Below are 23,239 nucleotides of genomic sequence, written 5' to 3'. Positions count from 1 at the left end.
TTTAACATGGTATCAGAGCCCACGATTATTATCCTGGGTATGGTGAATTAACTGGGCCTATTATTCGCAGCCGTTGGAAAATAACACGGTTTGCTTTGACGGCTGGAAGAGAAGGCCTAATTGCCCCCAGACCGATTTAAATGGGCCTCACATGTGAGGGGGGAGTGTGAAGAAAACCACCCATATATTCCCACATGTGAGTGTCCCACATTGATAAAAGAAAAGAAAAGTTATCACTTAAGGGGCTACTCCGTCTATTGTCAATTGGTTTTAGAGTGGAACCTCCTTGACCTTATGAAGCGGACTCTCTCTCCTCTATTTGGGTGCGGTCCAGGCCCGTTGCATGATTTAATAATTTTTCCGCTAATTTTAGAAAATAGAATATTAATATATTGTTTATCAAACGAGGCTTGTAAAACAAAGCCTTAGCGCGATTGAATATGATCTTGCTCCTTTATCTACTGTATATGCTTGCGTAATTTATTCTGATGTGGGAAGAATATTAAGATTGTTTACGGGAAATAATATCACAAATTTTGAATGGAATATGTTCAATTTAAGTTGGGTATGGTACGATCAGAATATCAGATCCCAATCATCCCATACATGCAGTCATGCACTAAGCTTTAGTTTGTGGTGGCCATGCATGAGGTACCTTTTTTTACGTATATTAGAACTATATTTAAAGGAGAAAATTATTTATTTTTTTGGCTTTTTGACTGGAGATGATTGCACAAATCAAACCTAATTTGAATACGCAATCAATTAATCGAGATTTGGATTTAGCAAATTAATTAAAATTATATTGTTAGCTTTATGTAGATGTATCGGAGTATTGGATTCATGTTCATCTACTCAATTCGTTATGAAAAAACAAATTACGTATTTCACAAGTTCGTCGGTTTTTCTTCTTATAGTTGTATATAATTAACTCTAAAATCATTTTTATTAAAAGTGAAGTAAAAGAATAATGTCTATTTTTCAAAGACTTGCATGCTTCTCTAATATCTTTCGATTTTCGATACAACTAGTGAAAGATTTGATGGCAATTTCTCATTTACTCATTTTCTTTTACACCAATTATGAAATTAGGTCATCTTATAACAAAAAATTATCCTTTTATATTAGTTAAACGTTCAGTTATAACTGTTTATAAATGAGATTTTATATACTCCGTATTAAAAAGACGATGTGACATGTTAGAGATTGAGTAGGCACGAAACAGAATTTGATTATAATAAATCACATTGAATCGACTTATGCTTTTCTAATAGAACAATTCGACTCTATATTAATGTCAGGGTTATGCCGAATTTCCTATTGAGATAAGATGATGTCCTCTGTTTTCGAGTACAACAGAAATATTTTTATGCGTAGTTCTTATATCATTCAACAATGTAGAAAATGAGACTATTTTTCGGTATATTATCAGATATCTTGAATCCATGTCCTATTTATATAGAAATGGGAAGGAACAAGGGAATGTATTTGTGAAGGAAAGGGTTGCAACTTTTCACAAATTTCAACTTATTTAATTTCTGTTGCGAAAATAAAACCCGGCTTTATAGATTCGAATGAAAATTATACTGCAACTCCGTAAATAAGTATATTTGTCCATCCTGGTATTAAGAGTCAACTTGCCCTATTGATTGACTATTTGACTTGAGTTGACTGGTCAGAGGTATTCAAAGTGGTTTTTTTTTTTTTTTTCTTTTTTTTTTTTTTGTTGTTGTTGTTGTGTGTGTTGATTAGGAGTATCTCTACCGGCAGTTGGGACAACCTCCTCCAGGATACTGAAGGCAATTTAATGGGTTAACCTCTTTCAAATTTGACATTTTTCATTCGCAAGAGTAGGAATTGAATGTTTGACCACTTGTTTAAGATATGGGTGCTTCATACCCATCAACTTTGGTATTGAAAGTGAAATTGAAGATACGTATCCTTACTTTCAATTTTCAAAGCAAAGCAAAAATATTCTTTCGAAAGTGTTGTTAAATGGAGTCGCAATAAGCCGAATCTAAAATTCTTTCTTGATGAAGACTAAATGCTACTAATTGTTAAAATCCACTCAAAAAAACAATATATTGTACTTTTTGTGCTTTTTTTTTATTCTTTAAACTAGTATAACCTAAAAAGAGTAAGGCCTTTCCATAGGAATTTCACCATATTGAACCTTTTTTTTTCTCCTAAAGGGAACCTTTGGTTAGCTAGTGGGGGAGGAATATGTAGCAATGCAAATGGTGTTTGAATATTTGGTTTTGTTTTAAAATTTGATTCTAGCTATTTGGTAAAACTAGATAAAAATATAGTTGAAAATTAAAAAGTATGGACTGAAAACTAACATTTGTAAAGATAACTGAAAATCAAGAGCTAATAAGATAACTGATTACATAAAAAATGCTTAAAAAACTGTCAAAAAACCATTTCAACCAAAAGCTTAATTAGCTGATAGTTGGAGTCCAAGATCGGTTTTATACACTAACACGCCCCCTCACACGAATGCTCATTGAGCTTGAAGTGTGGATGCAACTACCGGCCTCCACATACCTGGTACTTAATATGCACTTTAGAAATTGGGGCCCGTAAGATTTGAATCCGTGACCTTTTAGTTATATGGCTCTGATACCATGTCAAGAAATCATCTCAACCAAAAGGCTAAGCTGATAGTTGGAGTCTCAAGATCGATTTTATACTCTAACACAAACTAACTGAGAAACTGGATGGTTTTGGTGAAATGATATAAAAAAGATATAGTAATTATTTTGATGTTATAATGAAGAGTTAAAAAGGAAGATAAAATTGGATCAGGTAAATTATTTCTCAAATGTTATCAGGTAGTTTATTTGGTTAATAGCTACTTACCAATCACTTGCAAAGAAAATTAAGAAAACAGAAATTTTGGTCAAATAAACTATTTTAATTAAAGAAGTTACCTAAAATGCATTGTCAAACCGAGCCTATGCCCATTAACTTTACGGCTTGTGCGTTGGACATCAGCTTGGCTAGCAAGGGAGTGGTGCCAATGAAACTGTGCGAGTCGTGCGACTGCAGATAGAGGACCCAGATTATATTGTCTATACTCCATATTTGATAGCAATTGAACGGATCATAAATTTCATTATGTCTCGAGTTTGTAATTTTCCAATAGAGTTTCAGTGACCGATTTTTTCTAGGGTTTTATCCGATATGAAATTAACAGGTTTTGATGGAGATTTAATGACCTATTTATATAAGTGAGCTGATACGACACGAACTCGACACAACCCAATCTATATACTAGCTCTATATGATGTGACTATGTGAGTGTCAGGTAAGCCATCTCAGCGGCTCGACAAATTACACAAGTCAATGATAAGCGATCGTATAGTGGTAGAATTGCAATAACTATTTCAGGTGGGAATTTTTGAAGTTCAGTTTTTAGTTAGATTAGATTAACATTGTAAAGAACCTAAACCCAACTCTAATACAAAATTTAAGGTTTTTCAAATGTGTCGAAATTTTATCAATTACGAAATTCAATTTTGATTATTACAAAATCTCATTTGTGACGGCATGTATCCGTCACTTTGGAGTGACGGATACCATTTTCTCTCACAAATGATTCAAATAGAGGAGAGAGGGAAGCACATGGAGGTGCCCCCACCTTGTCCCCCTATTCGTTTTGTGAGTGACATTACCCGTCACTTGCTCCGACCCGTCTTCAGCAAGACTAATTGTTTGATTATAGAGTCATCACATGGGACAATAGAAGTTCTTAAAGAATCCAACAAAGCCCACTTGGATGTAAAACAAATCTCCATAGTCCATTCTATAATGGGCTGTATGCAGTTTAAAACCCATGTATAGAAGTTTGGCCACATTAATGTTCAATTACTAATTTTTGTTGTTGTTGTAGATCATACGGTTTAGTCTGGATTCGAGTCGGTTAGGATTACTCGGACGGTAAAGCTCCCTCTCATGAGTTTTAACACGGCTGCATATCGAAGGCTCGAATACAAGATATCTGGTTAAGTTAGAACAACTCATTGTCAGTTAATTTAAGTGCTCATAAGTGATGTTCAATTACTATTGATTATAGTGTTATTAAGCAAAGTTTTTTTTTTTCGGGTGTGAAAAGCAAAGTTCTTTATGGGGGTGTATAAGTTGGGGCTTTAGGCAAAAATTTGAAAATGAATGAGCTTTTTATGGTGTTTTATATGGGCTTCGATTTTTTCCCTTAAATTTAGATGTACAAGTACTAAACTACTACGATGAAACGTTTTGAGGTTTTTTAAGGTGACATTAACTTTTTCTTTTCATGGTTAAAAATATAATTTTGTACGAAATAAAATATTTCTTGATAAAATCTTAAAAAATATGTTTATGACATTGCAAAATTATACAGTACTCCGTATATTTTTAATATATTTATTACGAATGTATATAAATAAACTTTGACCTTAAAACGTCAAACAAAGACTATAATAAAGATGAATCAATAATATAATCCCCGGAGGACGCAAATATGTAAAAGTAACAAGATAAAGTCGATAACGTCCTAGTTTAAAAATCGATTTTATTAATTTCGAGCTAATGACGACGAATTAACGGATAAATAAGTGTAAAAGAGGTTACTTTATGTGCAGCAAAGTGAGAAAAGGTAGACAAACTTTTTCGCCATCTTCTTCTTTATATATGTCCATAATTTCATGCACGAAAAATAAAGGGAAGCTAGGGAACTCACTACAAGAGGGTCTTTAAAATATGGAGCCAATGTCGTCCACTATATTAGGCACGTCTAAATTTAATTATTGTTTCGGATCATTTTCGAATTATCTAATATTGAATTGTTTTCGGGTTTAGATTAGTTTTGTTGCGTAGAACAAACAAGATGGACTTAAAAGCTCGACCCTTTTGAACAAGGTCTTGCTAAGGAAACCTCGATAAATACCTTCGTCATCATTGTGCTACTTAGCTTCGCGGGACAAGGACATCTAAGGGGTTGTTTGGTTCAAATATTAGGTATGAAATGGAATGGATTCTAACTCCAAGGAGGTATGAAGTTAGAACCCCATACATGTTTAAAGTTGTTTGATTCAATCCGGGAATGGGAATAATAATGTGTTGGGTGGAATGAAGTTGGAAACTTGGGGAAAGAGTTGGGTATGGGATTCAAAGGGTTGGAGGTATCTAACTTCATTCCAAAACTAGTTTTATACCCGTGCAAAAAATGCACGGGTCGTAAGAAGGCGCTATCATTAGATATATGAACATATTTGAAAATTCATATTTGATGAATATTAGATTTGAATATCAGATAATATACAACCGTATTTTATTAGAATTATATTAAAGGTATTTGACATGTCAGATCCGTTGAATATATGTAAATTGCAATATTTTATATAAATTGTGATATTTTAACTTATGTTTTAACATAAAAAATTAAAATAGGAATAAGAGATATGAATTGTAATTGGGTTGAAGAAAGAGGGTAATTAAATAGAATAGGAAACATGGAGGGACCTACATGTAGAAACTCAACAGCCAATCAAAAGCCAAGAAAAAACTTGGCTTTTACACAATGGTAAGCTAGTTGTTACTAGCTTACCTTTGCCACATAAGATTTTCAAGCTACAACATTTTTAGGCTAGAAACTACTACAATGGTAAGCTACTAGTATTGTGGCTTAGATGGGCCCATATGTCAACTACCTTTCATATCACCCATTTATTTATTAAAAATTTTATTTCCACATGTATTATTTTAGTAGGTAGATTTTTTTTGTAGGACCATTTAAGCTACTAGCTTCATGGAGCTAGTAGCTTAATTTAAGCTAGTTCAATGGAAGTGCTCCAATGGTCAAGCAAGTAGCTTGAAACTTTTTTTATTTGCAAGCAAGTCCTTTTTGGAAACCATTGGAGATGGTTATACTATGTAGATGCTCCAACCAAACATTGGAATGGACTTTCATTCCAAAAGCTCCAACTGCCCTAGACTTAGATAGAGGTATTGTAGACAATAAGGCCCTGTTTTTTTCGGTTTAATTTTAGTTCTCATGCAGCTCACTTTAGTTCACCTCCGCTTATTCAGCTTTATTAATCTCAGCTTATTTCACCTCTATTCATTTCAGATTCTCGACAATCTTCAATTCAGTTCACTTCTATTTAGCTCAGTTTAGTTTATTTCATTTCAGTTCAATTTAGCTTCATTCAGCCTAAAAGAACAAGGCCTAATTCCAAAATTCGGATCTCCTTTTTAGATTGTAAATTTGTCATGCCCAAAATCCAAATGGATCAGTGAGTCCGGCATGGTTGGATCTCTACGGTTATTTGCCGGTGTCAAAAACAACGCACCAAGCTGAGATGGGAATTGGGAATGAATAAGGGTTGCATAGTTTGAAGTTAGTGACTTCAACTTACCTCGTTGATTCAAAAGGATAAGATAATTTGGTTCTATCTAAAGTCCAGTCAATCTAATTTTCTCATCTTAAAAAAAAAATAAAAAAAAAAAAGGTTGCAGTACGTATAAACATTCCAATAATAAATGGGGGTATGTTACTTGTTTTATGGGGCAGATAAATGATTCAACCACTCAACTGACTCAATTTCAGCTGCCCTCTTTACTATACTTTGATTCCCCTCTTTTTATGGTCCCATTATTTTTCAATCATAGTACAATTCCCAACTTCTTTGTCTCAAATTAATTATGCTCTTCATTTCAAAAAAAAAAAAAAAAAAAATTGTTTGATTTCCGTTTGTTTCTTAAAAAACATAAAACTTCATTTAAAATCATCATATGAGTTTAATTTGTTCAATTAACACAATCATCTTATAAAAAGTCATATGACACTTACAAAATTTGTGAAATTTAGCGAGATATAAAAACCTATAGAATCAAACAAAATAAATCCTTAAGTAACGACGTTGAATGTTCGGCTAAGCCAAAAGGGCATTACTAGTGCATTCCAGACTTACAATCTAAGGTGAAGAGGATTCGAACTTATGACCTATTGTTCATAATACCGCCGCTTTGATAGCTAAGCTATGACATTTTCGATGACTTTTGGGATTTGTTGAATGTACAAATGGATTGCATATTTTATGTGGATGTTATTAAGGACTAATAACAAAATTTGAATATGGTACAGTACCTGAGTAAAAACCTAGCCCCAATTCTTATTTCAGACCAAGGTATCCGTCTTATTAATAAGACGGATACCATATTCTCTCACAAAATACCCATTTAGGGTGAGTGGAGAAGCACATGGGGGGTCCCACCTTTGTCCCCTCTACCCATTTCCTCTCACACAACGACCCGTCTTAAAATCCGACCCGTTTTAAGTAAGACTTACTCAAAACCTAGATTGGGAATTTTGGGAAACTCTAGCTGGTCCTCAGTAACGTACATTTTACCTTTCCATTGAACACAAAAGGCAACATGTTGACAAATTACCTTTTTACTTTTTAGTTTTTACGGTGCATGCCTTTGCTCTTTTGTTGGTCAATCAAGTGGACTTTAGTTTGGAGCTGATTGAATGAATAACACAGGTAAATTCAAAAGCAATTTAGTGTGAAAAGTGAGTGACACTGAATGAGATTTTACCATGTATATTACCAGTCTACCATTAATTTAGACTTATTTTAGGTTTAAATAAGGAAGATAAGTAGATTGATCCTTTGAAATAAGATTATTTCATCCTCTCGAACAAGAGATCGAGGAGAACAACGAAACTCAACGATTCTCAATACACCTCAAAGGAATAGACCAACAAGTATGTTACTCCCTCCGTCCCGGTCAATTGTTGTTCTTTGGTTTTGGCACAAAGACCAAAGAACGAGGAATGAGTCAGTTACTAAATGACAAGTGGAACAAATTGAATGTGAATGATCAAATTGTTCATCAAATTTATTCTTAAAATAGAAAGGACAACAACTCAGACACCCCTATATAGGAAATGACAACAAATGACCGGCACAGTGAGGGAGTAGTATGTAGTGTGTATATTTGTAGTTGAATGTTGCATACAAATGATTCAAGGCATTCTTACTAGAGAATAAGGGCCGGGGAGCTACATATAGTGATCTAGTAGCAAAGGGGAGAGCGCGGCACTTGCGCGTTCCCCTTATCTGAAAAGAAAATAGTTAAAATTATAGATTTCTGCTATTCAGAAATCTTAAAAAATGAAGTGTGTTAGCAAAGATACTAAACTACATCTATTCCAAGAGGGGCTTACTTGGTGGGACCAGCTGAGTCAAGCTCGATTTAACCTAGTTTTGACCTAGCCAATTTCGAAGACTCGACAAGCCAAACTATATTGACAAACACTAATTAGTCCACATAAAATTCGAATTTATTTCATTCCAAATTCAACTCACCCAATTTATTTATTTAATATTTTATTCTTTAATATTTGCCCTTTCTTTGAAGTTATAATAACAGCCCCCTCACATTCCGCTACACACTCATTCTCATCTCTTTCCCCTTCTCATCTCCTTCTCAATTCTCACCTCCCCCTAATATGCGAGTTTCGAGGAACACAAAAACTTTAGAGAGGAAGAATAAGGAGAAAGGAAGTACATGAGTTGAGGGGAATGTTGTTTGGCTCGAGGACTTATTTGGGTATAAATCGGTTTAACCTTAGATCGGGTCGCCGGACCAGGCTTCATTCCCCCCAATTATATCTACTTTCATCCAAACACACCCTTTATTTACTTAATTACTCGTTGAGGTATTAACTCATTCTTTACATTTGATTTAATATTTATCCAGGAATGAATAGATGGAGGTAGCTAGTAATTACTATAATAATTTATTTTTGGTGTAATTGATGTTGTTTTTTTTAGGGTTCTGAGTATACTGTAGATTTCATCATCATTACTTTACTGAAACAATAGGTCTTGGTATAGATGGATGGGCGAACAGACGGGTAAAGACCTCTAATAAAATGGTTAGGGGGGGCAAGGTGGGGCAACCCCATGTGCTTCTCACTTTATGGCAAATGAGTATTTTGTGAGGGGAAATGGTATGTATAGACGAATAGTGTCTGTCTATAATGAGAATTTGTGCTACTGAAAATAAATTTGTTGATATTATTAGGTAATGATGATGAAATGCATGTTTTTTGGGGGATTCTACTTTTGTCAGTGAAATTCAAAGTAATCTAATTTCCCTACAAACTTTTTAACTCTTTCTATTTTTTCAAAGTTTATCATCATTTGGTAATCATGAATTCATCATCTTTTTTAGTGCATATGAATCTGTTTGGAATATTCAGATCCACTTTTATTTGAAATTAAACCCTAGTTTTCCTTCTTTTAGTCTCTTTGATTTGATTCTAGGTTGTTGAAGTTTTTGTAAATTTATAGATCTAATTAATGGTTAGATGAATTATATTTATTCTTGAAAGATCTAAAAGGATCTAAGACAATGCAGTCGTAACTCGTAATAGTACTCCTCCCGTTCCATTTATTATTTTTTATGATGAATATTTTAATCAAACGTAAAGAAATGATTATAACGTAAGAACTATCAATTAGTTACTCACTAAGGAGTATTTCTGAAATAGTCGGTCGATTTTTGATGATTCTTTGTCCCAATTGAGATACAGGGAGTAGTAGATTTAATACTTTATAATTGTATGAATGTTGAATTGTATTTCTGAAATGAAATACCCTTTTTATTCTTTTTACGCTATATAAAATACTCCAAATAATATTTTTATAAAAGGTAAACAAATAATTATTGTGAACGTAATATAATTCTGCCACTAATAAGAGATCCGCATTTTTATGTGTCTAGGTTTTAGACCTGGAAATTCTTTGGATTGTTGATTGAATAATGCTTGGTCTATCTATTTTGCTGTAATTCAATTTTCAATTGCTAACTAGTATAGTTGTATAGATTTGGAGCTTTATAATAAAGGATTTGAGCTTATTATATATGTACATTTTACGAGCTTTATGGAAAAGGATCTGAACGTCTTTGTATAAATTCTAAACTCAAAATATATTGTATTTTTTGAATTTTTGCGTTGAAATTTGATTTGTTGATGGTTGAATAAAATAATACTCGTAGTACTCACTAAAATGCAATAAGCCAATAAAGCAACACAAAAGCAAGAGAATCAGTGCACAACAATAAATGAGCATCGTTAACCTCGAGAATTTTTTTTTTTTTTTTTGCGGAAAAACCCCCGAAAAGGGATTAATTCATATCATTAAGATCGCTAGAAATAGCATCAAGAACATTACGAGGTACATCCTCATCCCAAGCACGTCTACCATACTCCCACGGTACCGAATGTGCCACATTATGCGCAACACTATTCGACTCCCGTCTAACGTAAGAGAAAACAACAGAAATGAAAGAATTACATAAGGAAAAAATCACGTAATTTGTCGTGTAATTCGCTTCCCTGGCGAGTCAGTCTTACTAAGGTCATTTCCGTTTGAAATAATAAAGTGGAATTTTGAAAACATTTTATAACTAAACGTGTCATCATAAGTTATAACATTAGCTGGATATTGTGGTGACATTTGACTTTAAAATAGTCTCAAAACATTGGTAAATTGTTTTTTTTTTCTTTTTTTCCTTGGGGTGAATAATTCATCTTATAGGGTGAGATGATTCGTTTATACATACAAAAAACTCGTTTGTTGAAATTTATGTGTATTTAACCAATTAAAGGGTCATGTCACACTTGAAGACGGTATTAATTTACTCTGTATTATTTGTGTTTATTGTTTATAAATTATACTAGCACCATTTTATTGTAATGTGAATATGTGATTGATAATGTGATGAAAAAGTAACAGTTGATATGATAAGATAAGAGCTGAGGTTTTTGTGCAGTAGAAACTAGCATAGTGGCAGCTACCATTATAGCTTGGCGTCATTGAAGGACACTGGATACTGATGTTATGTACTCCCTCTGTCCCGGTTATTTGTTGTCTTTTTCTATTTTGGGTGTCTCAGTCATTTGTTGTCCTTTCTATTTCAAGAATGAACTTGATGAGCAATTTGATCATTCTCATTCAATTGGTTCCACTTGTCATTTAGTTATTGGTCTTTTCCTCATTCCTTGGTCTTTGTGCCAAAACGAAAGGACAACAATTGACCGGGATGGAGGGAGTATTATCCTTTTACATGTCTTTATATAGGGTTCACGGTTTTATTACACCCTAATTACTCTACCATTCTATAATTAATCGGGTTTTGAATCCAGACTATGAATATCATCGCTCATAACTTTACTATCTAAGTTAGTTGACATTTACATTCAGAAGAGAATAATAAGACGATGTATATTAGTGGCACCAAGTTAATTAGAAATTTACCACCATTGACATATTTCCTCTATCTGATCGATGATTTTATTAAAGAACAATGAAAATGATAACGGTTATTAAAAATTTAAATATTTGTGTACAAAATCTCCATATCAAATAATTTCTATAAACTATAACGAAGATAAGGTTGAATAACCGATCCAATCCAAATCCTATCGCGAAATTCTACGACGTCGCTTGAATCGGTGATCATTGGCGTGTCCAAACTTTCCATAATTTCACCAAATTGATTCAACTTAACAGGCTTGGAGGGATTCTGGGCTACCCAAAATTCACCTTTATTGTTCCGGTTAATATTATCGGGCTTCCCGGTAAGTTTTGCGAAAATTTCAGAACTTCCGGCTTTTGGCCCAGTGAGCCAAAACCTCTTAATTTGAGATGCGGTTGTCTCAGCAACAAGGACAAAGTCTTTATTTTCGCTAAGAGCAACCCCATTCGCAAAAGCTAAACCATCTAGTAAAACGGTGACATCTTTAGTCTTTGGATCATACTTTAATAATCGTCCTGTGCGATCGAGGTTCTTCATTGCTTGTACATATTCCCTAAAGCACAAAAAATTACATATATAAGTTAATTTTTTTTTTCATTGAAAATTCGCCATAATAATAATAATTTGTTTTTCTTAATCTATAAACAAAAATGTATCAGTATTAATTATCAAACATAATGAAAAGAGTTGGAAAATAGATGATGAGAAATAAATACCATCGATGATACTTGGTACTAGTATCAGTGAAGTAAACAGCTCCAGAGTTGGAGTCAATATCCAATGCATTTAAAAATCGGAATGGAACTCCGGCGACACCCGTAGAAACTGATGTGGCAACCCCACCTCTACTACCCACTCTCATCAAACCCATGCTTGAATCAGCAATGTAGAGGTCACACGTTCTCATATCAAACTTCAATCCCAAGGGCCTCCCACAAAATTGCTCAATTCTTGAATTATCAAGTCCATCACAGAGTCTTGGCCTACAATAATTTACCAAATACTCAAATCTCTTGAAATATGGTTGGTTATTTGCTAAAGTATCAAATGAGAACATGGTTTGGTTACATGCTAAAATATTATTATTACACATTAAAATAAAGGACGACAAATTCTTGCGTTGTGCCCTCTCTTATGTAAAGGTGATTTCGCAAAATACGAGTTTATCTCAAATTTACTACAAATTTCTTGTGACCATTTACTAATTATAATAGCTCTTTAAGTGACTCATATCTAAATAAGAATGACATAATAAAACACGTAAAACTTGTAAATTGAAATTACACGATTTGACATGATTTGATCCAACCCAAAATTAAATACAGTATGTTTTTTTGGTGCAACCCAAAACTAAATATGTAAAACACCCGAATTAATACGATTCGAATTTAACCGACTAAATTTACATCTACTTGTGAGTGGCTCAAGTCCGTCCTTAAGATTTAGTGATTTTACGGGATTAGAAGAAACATACCTGTATGGGTTAGTTATGGCGAATTCCGTCCATCCGCGACCTTCCCACTTAATAATACGGCCATCGGAAATACCGGCATAAGGACCTTCGCCTTTACAATCGAAGGCTATAGACTCGGGTCCGATCATATAAGGGGCTAATGGGAGGCGATGAAATTCCCTAGATTGAGCCTTAATAATAAGAAAACTAGACAAAACCGCAATAACAATGACGAAAATATGATGAAAATAAAACATGGCGTCTGATACGTGAAGAGTTGTTTGTTTTTTTTTTGAGGGAATATGTGAAGAGTTGTTGATATGTAACGAAAAGAACGAGTATACTATATATATATATATATATATATATATATATATAGATCAGACTGTACAATAAGACACAATCTTAGTTTTAGTCGGAGATGATGAGCTTTTTATTGTACTACTCGGAATAGGAATTCGAAATTAACTGCGCATGCACTCGCTTTGGCCAAAATTTTGTTAGAATAGGAATAGGAATAGGAATACGAATGCAATATGAAGTTGTACTACAAAACAAGCTTAATTGAAACTGTGGAACCTTTGTATTAGAAAATTATTAGCAATTTCCCTTGTCCGATTTACCATACTTGGTTCCGCCATGTTCTGCATTTATTAGGATTCGAGAATGGCAGTAAGGAAATAGACTGTTGTTTTGAACATACACAATCCTTTGTATGAACATTTTAAGTAGTAAGATTAGGCTAAGTTTTATCAACCAACGAAATTTTGCAATGATTATTGATAACCCGTTTTAATATTAAGACGGATATTTCCAAGTTCCATCTTAAAAGAGACTAGCTAACACACTCAAAGATGCTCTGTATTGAGTTGGTCTCCCTTCAGAGTTCAGACGGACCATTTTGATCTGAAACAATAAAGCGGAGTTTTGTGAACATTTCTGGAAAATAAGTTACCATTAGCGGTAACACTGGTTGAACCATCGTGGTTACATTTGATCATAAAATAGTAACAAATTCATGTCTTATTATTTCAAACCAAAATAGTCTGTCTGAAATTAGAATTTGTACTTAGTTATTTCAACAAGCTCATTTTGATGCTTTTGATTAGCGGACTTTCTCAAATGACTATTGATGGGGTTATTTGTGTGCAATGAAGGGATGGCCCATTCATTAAAGGCTGGACTGTTTCGTACAAGAGGCCGAAAGTAATGTAAAAGTGGCCCATTAAAAGTAAATTTAGTTACTTCAATCATTTTACTAATTGTATAACTGTATAAGGTTGCGTGGGTCAGTGACTCAGTGCACAAATAGGATCTTAAACTCTATTGTAGAGTAGCATTATACAATATGTTCATATGTATATCAAATCATCCGAAATCAAATAAAATTTTAAAAAATCTACGCATAGGTGGACTCTACTTGTAAATTCCGATCCAATCCGACCCATTGTCATCCCAACCTGTAAAGATGGAGTATACTTGTTAAAACTTAGGTGAAATCCCAAAGAACTCAGGTTCAAGAGTAATCTTGTGGAGTGTTTATAACCAAATGCTATGTTTTCCGTTTTCTAGATTTTGTCACACTTTTGGGTGATTTACCGTATATCTAGGAATTTCACATGCGCACAAAAAATAACGTTTGCGAATGCCTTATTAGCGAAATTAATTTAATAGATTATAGATTATTAGATCTTACTTCTTGCACAATTCCCATTCATTCTTCACCCAATACTTTTTTTTTTTTTTTTTTTTTTTTGAGGAACCCAATACTCTTGTCAAAGCGCCTTACTTATGACAAGCACTATTCGTCAAAAGCTGAAAATGGATAGTGCCCTTTTCACAATCACAATAAGGCAAGTGAGAGGAAATGAAGCGCCCTATAAATAGTGCCATTTGCATATTAAGAGAGGAATAATATCCGTCTTTAACTTGTAACGGATAGTGTGCGTTTTCAATTAGAATTTGTGGAGTCTTGTTAATTAAAGTTGACATAGTCCAAAGTATTGAATTGAACTTGTCTACACCTTCGCTTCTACAATCCCAAAATCCCCAAATTTTTTACTTGCCCAACCATCACTACATTTTCATAGTCCTTTGGTAGTCAGCAAAACTGGATGTATACAATTGGAAATCGCTGTTCAAAACCAGAACCCGGAAACCCCGACCACTCCTCGCACTCCCCAAATTCCGGCTGTCCCGAGGAGCTAACCCACCCATGGATTTCAACCCGTTTAAGCTCTGTACCGGGTTACGGTCTTTGGGTTACTTGATGATCCTTATGGTTGTGGGTATTATTGTCATCAGTTATTGGGCTGTTGTTGTTCTTTCTTGGGGGCCCAAATTGATCCATGGTGGTGGTGACCGTGTGCCTGCTGCATTCATCGTCATAGCCTTCCATATTTTGGTGAGTTTATTTTTCGCTCCGTTCGGTCCAATTCACTACATTTTTCAAATTTCCGGTCTCGTATTTGGTTAAATATAGTGAATTGGACCGAACGGAGGAAATATGGTTGATTCTATTGAATTGTGGATTTTGTTATTTTATGTGCTTGGCTATGGTGGTGCTTTTTTGGGTGTCAAATGAGCCATAAGGGCAATCCGTGGCGGAACCAGGATATATTCAGCAGGGGCGAATAAGTAATGACATAACGGAAACTTGAAAAAAATTCGGAAATTTTAATTAAAACTTGTGAATTTTTCCTTGGCCAGCGGGGGCGAGCGCCCTTTCTAGTCCCCCTAAATCCGCCACTGAGGGCAGTACAATATCGGGGTGGAGGATTCGAAAATGGAACTTATTGTCCACGATACTTTCTTCTTAACCACTATGCTAAGACATTTTCGGTTCAATTTAGTGATTTGATTGGAGGATTGAGACTTATTTGTATGCTTGGGCTGTTTGATTTTATAGAAGAAGTTGTGGTATAAGTATGTTGATTGGGGTGAGATGAATTAGCTTCCCAACTCGGAGTTCAGACCGACAACAACAGCATTACCCCAGTGTCTAAACTGCTTCTGTAAATTGTGGGATAGCGGGGGTACGAGCCACATCCATTTGTTAAGCAACATAAAGAGAAAATTGCGACGAGAATTGCATCAAATAATTGTTATTTTGCTATAAAAGCAGTGGAACTAGTTTAGGAAACCATTTTGCGTTGTTCCATCACAATCGTGAACTGAATTGAATAGCAGTGAGTTTTTTACTCATTGAAAATGGAAAAGGTGTAGAGTTAATACCACATTATTAGAAAAAGAAGACGAAACAAATGTGCTAATTTTTTTACTTATAATGCGACTTTTGCTAGGGGGCGAGGCGCAAAGCGCAAGGTAATGGCGCATGTCTTTTGGACACAAGGCGCCCTTTTTTTCATAACAATTTTGTTTTTCAAAATAAAATGTCGGGAATTAATACCCTATTTAGGAGTTTTCAAGTCGGCTACACATGTCAAGGAATAATGGGGAAAAGAAATGGCATAATTAAGGTCTAGAAGAAAAAGATATGGAAATTGCATACTAGTTAGCCTCGTTAGGTGAACTTTGTGTAAAAAGCGCACCTAAAATGGACCAAGGCGTTGTGGGTACTGCCTCTTCAAAACCTCAGCAAAGTGATCACTTCTTTTAAGCTGCACTCGAGGCACGCTTTTTTTTAAAATTAAGCCTAGCTCCTTTTTCTGTATACTCCTCCACAGCTTTCCTCATTTGGGTTGCTCGTCTACAAAGGGTCATTCTGTGTTCAGTATGCAATAAGTTTTTAACACTCATTTTGTTTTCCTAATGTGATCTCGACCACTAATTTGTAGCTTATAATGTTAACCTGGAGCTACTTTATGACTGTATTTCAAGACCCTGGTTCTGTTCCTCAAAACTGGAGGCCAGTAACGGAAGCAAACCTAGAGGAAGGTACTTCATCCTCGCAGTCTGATAACATTCCATTAGAGGTGCTCGCTTCTCCATGGCCGTCTTCAGGTGGTGTAGAGGGAAGACCAGCTGTGACTTATTGTAATGGATGTCACAATTTTAAGCCACCACGTTGCCACCATTGTTCCGTCTGTAAGCGACTCCTATTCTCAGAAGTGATTTACTTCATTTTTCTCATTCTAGTTGACTTGTTGATTTACGCTGCTGTATATTGTGTTTCCCTTTTGTTTACGACATGCTTGAAGCACTAGTAATTGTTTGCAGGCAACTGAAAATAAAATAAAATAATAGCAACAGTTGAAGACAGTTAAAGTTACCAATTGTGAAGTACATCGGTTTAAAAGACATTTAAGATGGATATCTATCTCGAAGTTCTGCTAGATTTATTTTCTTGGTGAGCATTAAAGATGGATTATCCTAGTATATAGAAGTTTCAATTTTGGATACGTAAATGGGACCAATCATAGACATTTTTAGGGTTCTTTATGACAGGTTGTATGAATAATTAGCTGATTACATGCCTGTGGTTTTCTGTAGGCCAGAGATGCGTTCTTAAAATGGATCACCATTGCATTTGGGTGGTAAATTGTGTTGGCGCTCGTAACTACAAATTCTTCCTGTTATTTCTTGTAAGTTCACATTTTTTTGTTATTCTTGTTCCTCTTTCTTCTCTAACTCTTCACTCATTTTTTAAAACTACTGGCCTATGGTCTACGCTACTGGACCTTGATATTAGGACATGACAGTGCCTTTTGAGCTGTTGGGAGTGGGAGGGCGATGTATTTCCTTAAAAGACAACCCAATTTTGAAAAGGTTGGCTGGTACAGTCTGTGCTATCTCCTTGACATTCTTATTAATGTTTTCGAAACACAGTATTAATGCTGTATCCCTACGGTGAAGTAGTGTATTGCACTTAAAACTATAAGCAAAGGGAGGAGTAGGTGCAGAATACATTTAGAGGGATATCAGACACTTGATACTTTCATAGTTGGGAGTTACGCATTATGATTTATGAAATAATTAGACGATAGTATTCCTATGTCGATTTCCCACTAATTTTCAGCCAGTGAACCTTAAATTTTTGTAGACCGATGAGAACTTGTACCTGTGTTCAGCAAACTAAGGTGCGCATGCAGAAATTACCAACTGAGTTTCTAGGTCTTTCTTTCAATGAAAATAAGAAACTACGGATACTTAAGTTCCAGGATGTCTGATCTGTAGTATATCCTACTATCCCTCTTTGCTTAAACTCTTCCAAAACTGTTCTGCTTTGTCTTGAGTTACATTATCGAGAGCATGTGATTTACTTAAGATGGGTGGGTTAGAAAGCAGAAAATAGGAGAATTGTAAAAGGAATATGAATTTGCGCCTTTATCAGAATTGATCTCGTGAAGGTTGACTATGGTACAACAAAAGTACAAAACATCGTCACCATTACACCAGTGCCTCTAAGCCTCTCACTGATGGCGGGGCAAGAAGGTAAACACAGCCAATCTTACTTCAGTTGTGAGACCATTTCCGATTGTCCCATAGGCCATAACTAAAGTTGCATCAGAAATTGAGTTGATTCCTAACTCATAATACAAGCGGCACGTACAGTTTAGCGGGTCATTGTGCTTTACTCAGTATCTATAGATTCCAAATCAAAAGTATAGTGAGTACCTGGCTCTGTTGCAAAATGAAAGTTATCTTGAAATTTACCATAAGGCTAACAATGGTACAATCCTATTATCATTGATCTATTAACCCGCTCTATTGCCTAATCCTATTATCGGCTTATCGCTATCAGCTTTATACATTCTTGGAGACGACTATGGACACTCTAGTATTGCTTCCTAATATTCTTACGCTGCTTAAAGAAGCAAAGAAGCATTCCGGCTCTCCAGGGAATCTCGCTGTCATGGCTTTGGCATTTGGTATGTAACTCTCTTCTCATTCATCATGGCCTATTTGGTCATTGTTTACCGAGTTGTGCACTCTTGTCTTTCAGATTATCTCACACATTTCTTCGTGCAGTTCTTAATTTGGCCTTCGCCCTCAGTCTCCTCTGTTTCGTTGTTATGCATGCAACTCTTCTCTGGAGCAACACAACTTCTGTAGAGGTAACTCACTGCCCCATAATTTTTCTAATGAAATCCGGATTTCAAATTTAATACTTCGTATATTTTTTTAATATTTGAATTAACCTTGTATGATGTACTCCGTATCATTCTAAACGTCAACCTGCTTTGATAGCCAATAAAAGTGTGCTGTATGGCGTAACTTGGTATAATTTGACTGACAGCATTATGTGAAGAGAAAGGAGAAAAATAAAACAGCGGCCAGATCGAAGTATGACATGGGTTTTAGAAGGAATTTCGAGCAGGTTAGACAACACACCCTTGAGTTTCCGCCTTCTTAGTTTTTGTTTGGTTTGAGAAGCATTCAATACTTGGCCCCTTATCATTGTTTCCAAGGTTCGCTACTGGCTGAGTCGTCGTTCATTTTATTAAAGCAGTTTTGCTTCACTTTCCATCATTCCATATGTTCCAACAATTTTTTTTCTCCCAGTACGGCATGCATTTCGCTTGTCTCCTTATTGTCAAATTTGTACACTCCACGACTCCAAGTTTCTGAAGGACCCATGCAAAACGACTTAATTGTCGTAGTCGCTCATTTCTTCCCTCTTTCCTTTTTCATGGTAGTCGGCTTTTCTTCCCTCTTTCCTTTTCTGGAAAGGTTTGTGTGGTCCAAATTCATTTGCACGTGGGGTAGTGTGTTTTCTGTGGTCTAAAATCGTTTTCTTATTTCTTGTGCAAAAGGTAATATGTGATTTCTGGTGATGTTTAAAAAATTTGCAGGTTTTTGGCACGAGAAAGGCGTTGTGGTTTCTCCCACTGCTCTCGAAGGATGACTTAGACAATTCAAACTCATTGCAAGGCACATATTTTCCGATGCGTGATGATGTAGAGTCGTAACTATTGGTAAGTTTCCTAGTGTACCATATTATAGAGTACTCCAAAATCTGTAATTGACAAACAATTGAAGTAAATTGTGCTAGGCGGTAGAAGCTGTTTATATATTTTACAAGGAAATTTGTAATATTCCCCCAAAATCTGTAATTTTATTGATTGTTATCTTATACTCCGTATCAGGAAAAGTTCGATTTCTTCCTTCACTTTATTCTTTCATCTTTTCAAGCTTCGAGGTTGAACTTTGATATTAGTCATTACTCCATCTGTCTCGCTCATTTGTTCATATATGGACTGGTTAAAATATCTCGACAAAAATATAAAAAGTAAATAAATAATCCGAACAGAGTGAGTACATGCATGATCTTCCCTGTAATCTTGTCTTTTGTTGTTATCAGTCTTCACTTTTACCATGCCAGCCTGACTCAAAGACCAAAAAGTATAAAGAAACTAAGTCAATGGTAAAGTCAAAGTCAAAGTAAACTAACTTGAGAGTCAACGTTTGCCTTGTTTATGAGAATGACTTGAGTGGGTAAGACACATTGGATCTGAAGACTATATTGGATCTTTTTTTTTTTTTTTTTTTTTATTATTATTATTATTAGGAAAGAAAACTAGGTTGATCTTCTAGGGTAGGACCAACCTAATGAGGGAGGTAAGTTGAAGCCACCGGCTATCAAACCACCTCGAAAGAGTTGGACATGAATGTCCAATAGAAGCCATAAAGTCAGCAACCTTATTGGCTTCACGAAAGCAATGTTTAATTATCACTTCATCGAAAAAATGAAGGTCTAATTTCACATCCTTGATAATACTATATTGGATCATTTGATTCATTTCTGAGATGCCAGTTTGTCAAGAAAAACTTGCAAATGAAGATGTAAGCCGTCGTGTTGCTTAGGAAGGTCGTTAGCTTACGTAACTGATAAAGTCATTATCATTAAAATTCAAGAAATGATGCTCATAATTTTATTCCGATATATGTTGAATTTATTTCAAGTATCGTAATCATAATCGATTTTCAAAATCCGATAACATAAAAACTAGATATGTACTTATGTGGTCATATGTGCACCAAAAATAAAAACATGCAAACAAAATGGTTGCAAGTCATTTTCCTCACGTATGAAAGGAAGAAAATGATTGCAACAGCTTCTCTTGAAAAAAAAAAAAAGAGGCTTATACAATACAGATGTATCATGTATATGGCCGTATGCTGTCAAAAAAAAAAATTAATGTATATGGCCGTCAGAAAAATTCTTATTTTCTCTGGGAGGAGCGTCCTTATTGGCTTGACACCATAACATTTGACTGTACTCGTAGTTGTAAGCTTTTTGTACAAGGTTTAACCTTGCTAGTTTCGAGCATGAGTGTTAGTTCATGTGCCACCTAATTCGTATTAATTTCATTTAATTTTCGGTGGTTAAGTAAATAAGTAATGTTAATTTTGATTATTAGTTCCTCTAAATATAAAGTAAAATTGTTACATTTTATTGATTATTGATTGATTCGGGCTGGAAGAGGGCTAGTACCCTATTAGCCCTGTTGGAGCATGAAATTTTCAATGCTTTTAGTTGAAATTTTCAAGCTTTTTTCCGACCTTTTCTTATACTAGTACTTGTTCGCTTTTGCTGGAATTTTTGACCCGTTGAGTTTAATATCGTGGCTCTACCAAATACGATTTGGCTGTAGTCGCTTCGCTTATGCATAGGTACTCCCTATATATCACATGCCTTAGATCACCACCAATAATTCGACAAAAATATCAATTCTAAAAATCAAAATCTAATCTCTAGGTATACTATATGAAGCTGCCCTAGTTGTACCTTAGTTGATAAAATGGTGGGTGAGACATGCAGAATTAGTATAGCTTTACATAATTACCAGAATTGACAATTGCAGTCTTCACAGTCTTTAGTGTCACTCTCATAATTTGGGACCCTTAAAAGATTGATTATAACCTATAATTTAATTCAATTGGTCTCCCTTGTGACGGGTTACCATTTGTGGCGGATATTTTGTGAGATAAAATGGTAACAAAATGGGTTAGTGGAGAAAGGGGACCACATGAATAGTGTTGCAGAGAGAGAAAAAGTGGGTACTTTGTGAGGTAAAATGGTATCCGTCACTCAAGAGTGACGGATATATGCCGTCACAAACAAGAATTTGTGAATTTAATTAATTAATTTTGTGAGGATTATCGTCTACGATCGCCGTAATAATCAATTTATAATAAATAGTGACAACTGTATGTTAAAAGTGACCATTTTCACATAAAACGTTCATTTTTATTATAGACTGGTTGCTTTTTATGTGGTCGTATCATACTACGTCTCATTACGTAGTTTTCGTCTGATTGAGATTAGTTAGATATAACTCTACTGGGGAAGGCTGGGATAGTAACACCTCTTTTGTCCCTTAATCCATGAATGTTCCCTACTGAGTTGGGCTACTTGCCGTTACTTTTCTTTTGGAGTCTACTTTCTCCTTTTTTGGAGGGATTTTTCGTTTTGGATAGTGATTAGGCGTCACCTTGGATAGTAATTAGGCGTCACTGGGTAACGCCTAAATTAAGCGTAACCCTCCCACATGCATTTTTAATTGAAGGGGCCCCCACTCACCCCATGTGAGAGGGCGGCGCCCAAATTGAGTGTCACTCGATGTCGCTCTTTCATTTTCCTTTTTGTTAATAGAGACTAAAGCTTGGTTAGTTATTTGTGTATTCTTTTGAAACCCTTTGCCAAATTGGCAATAAAAAAAATGATGAAAAACAGGGCATAGGGGCACCATGGACACATTTCGGAATGAATTAGAGATGATCAATTGCAAGTCCTCTTCAGCGATTAAATCACGGTGATTTAAATGGTGATCTGGACTTTAGCGACCAACTAAATTGGTTGCAAACGACAAAAAATTGGTCGCTAATTGGATTTAGCGACCAACTTACGACTAATTGGATTTAGCGACCAACTTCCGACTCACTTGTAAGCTGAAATTCCACCCAATTAACGTACAATGCGTATGTATGACGTTCATTGACATAATGGCAACACTTCCTTGCAAGACATTGGCCGTTTGTGTAAATTTCATTACTAAATACTAAAACAACCATTTTGACGTTTTCTATGAGCCTTATATTATAATACTAAATGATTCAACATCATTAACCAAATTATAACAAGACACTCTTTGTAACACAAGTGATGCAATCTCCTAGTCTTAATTCAATAGCTTACCATAAAAAAATGCCTAATTGACAGCAGATATCAACTAGTTTATTTGGTAAAGTCAAGAGAGGTAATACTCATGACCTGGGTTCGAAACCCATCAACATCAAAATTGCCCTTGTGACTCCCTTAACACCAAAAAAAAAAAAGTTTCAAGTTTGACTTCGTTCAAATCACGATACCAACAATTCCGACTCATTATAGAAAAGAAGTTAATTCTTTGTGTGTATATATATAAACAAGAAAGAAAAACAAAAAACTTTTTTAATGATATATACACTACACCAAAAAAGTAACAAATTCAAAAACTACATATTAATATACCAATAGAACAACTCACATGATCAAAACCAATTTGCTAATCAACCAACTTC

At 34.9% G+C, this 23,239-nt stretch overlaps 2 protein-coding genes across 2 annotated transcripts; one reads left to right on the top strand and one right to left on the bottom strand.

The window, feature by feature from the left end:
* Window positions 1-9,867: 9,867 nt before the first annotated feature.
* On the bottom strand, window positions 9,868-13,055 carry LOC141604944 (protein STRICTOSIDINE SYNTHASE-LIKE 10-like). The gene is made up of 3 exons (XM_074423537.1): window positions 12,794-13,055; window positions 12,036-12,302; window positions 9,868-11,872 (listed from the first exon to the last, which is right to left on the bottom strand). The coding sequence occupies exons 1-3, from the start codon at window positions 13,027-13,029 to the stop codon at window positions 11,434-11,436; spliced, it is 942 nt and encodes a 313-aa protein (XP_074279638.1). The 5' UTR covers window positions 13,030-13,055; the 3' UTR covers window positions 9,868-11,433.
* A 1,674-nt stretch (window positions 13,056-14,729) lies between these two features.
* Window positions 14,730-19,849, top strand: LOC141604942 (putative protein S-acyltransferase 12). The gene is made up of 7 exons (XM_074423535.1): window positions 14,730-15,176; window positions 16,570-16,819; window positions 17,225-17,316; window positions 18,477-18,603; window positions 18,704-18,789; window positions 18,972-19,052; window positions 19,528-19,849. Exons 1-7 carry the CDS (start codon window positions 14,988-14,990, stop codon window positions 19,642-19,644), a joined length of 942 nt encoding a protein of 313 aa, XP_074279636.1. The 5' UTR covers window positions 14,730-14,987; the 3' UTR covers window positions 19,645-19,849.
* The last annotated feature ends 3,390 nt before the right edge of the window (window positions 19,850-23,239 follow it).

Source organism: Silene latifolia, chromosome 10 (genome assembly GCF_048544455.1).
Source record: "Silene latifolia isolate original U9 population chromosome 10, ASM4854445v1, whole genome shotgun sequence".
Lineage (NCBI taxonomy): Eukaryota > Viridiplantae > Streptophyta > Magnoliopsida > Caryophyllales > Caryophyllaceae > Silene > Silene latifolia.
Note: the sequence above shows the minus strand (reverse complement) of the source record. Positions and strands in the feature narration are given on the sequence as shown.

What these genes read in the sequence shown, in the direction of transcription:
- LOC141604944 (XM_074423537.1), bottom strand. Translation starts at nt 13,029, where the DNA reads ATGTTTTATTTTCATCATATTTTCGTCATTGTTATTGCGGTTTTGTCT. An exon ending in GCCATAACTAACCCATACAG is followed by an intron (nt 12,303 to 12,793) that starts GTATGTTTCTTC and finishes AAATTATTGTAG; the next exon opens with GCCAAGACTCTGTGATGGAC. An exon ending in AGTACCAAGTATCATCGATG is followed by an intron (nt 11,873 to 12,035) that starts GTATTTATTTCT and finishes TTTGTGCTTTAG; the next exon opens with GGAATATGTACAAGCAATGA.
- LOC141604942 (XM_074423535.1), top strand. Translation starts at nt 14,988, where the DNA reads ATGGATTTCAACCCGTTTAAGCTCTGTACCGGGTTACGGTCTTTGGGT. An exon ending in TCATAGCCTTCCATATTTTG is followed by an intron (nt 15,177 to 16,569) that starts GTGAGTTTATTT and finishes ACTAATTTGTAG; the next exon opens with CTTATAATGTTAACCTGGAG. An exon ending in GCAACACAACTTCTGTAGAG is followed by an intron (nt 18,790 to 18,971) that starts GTAACTCACTGC and finishes TTTGACTGACAG; the next exon opens with CATTATGTGAAGAGAAAGGA.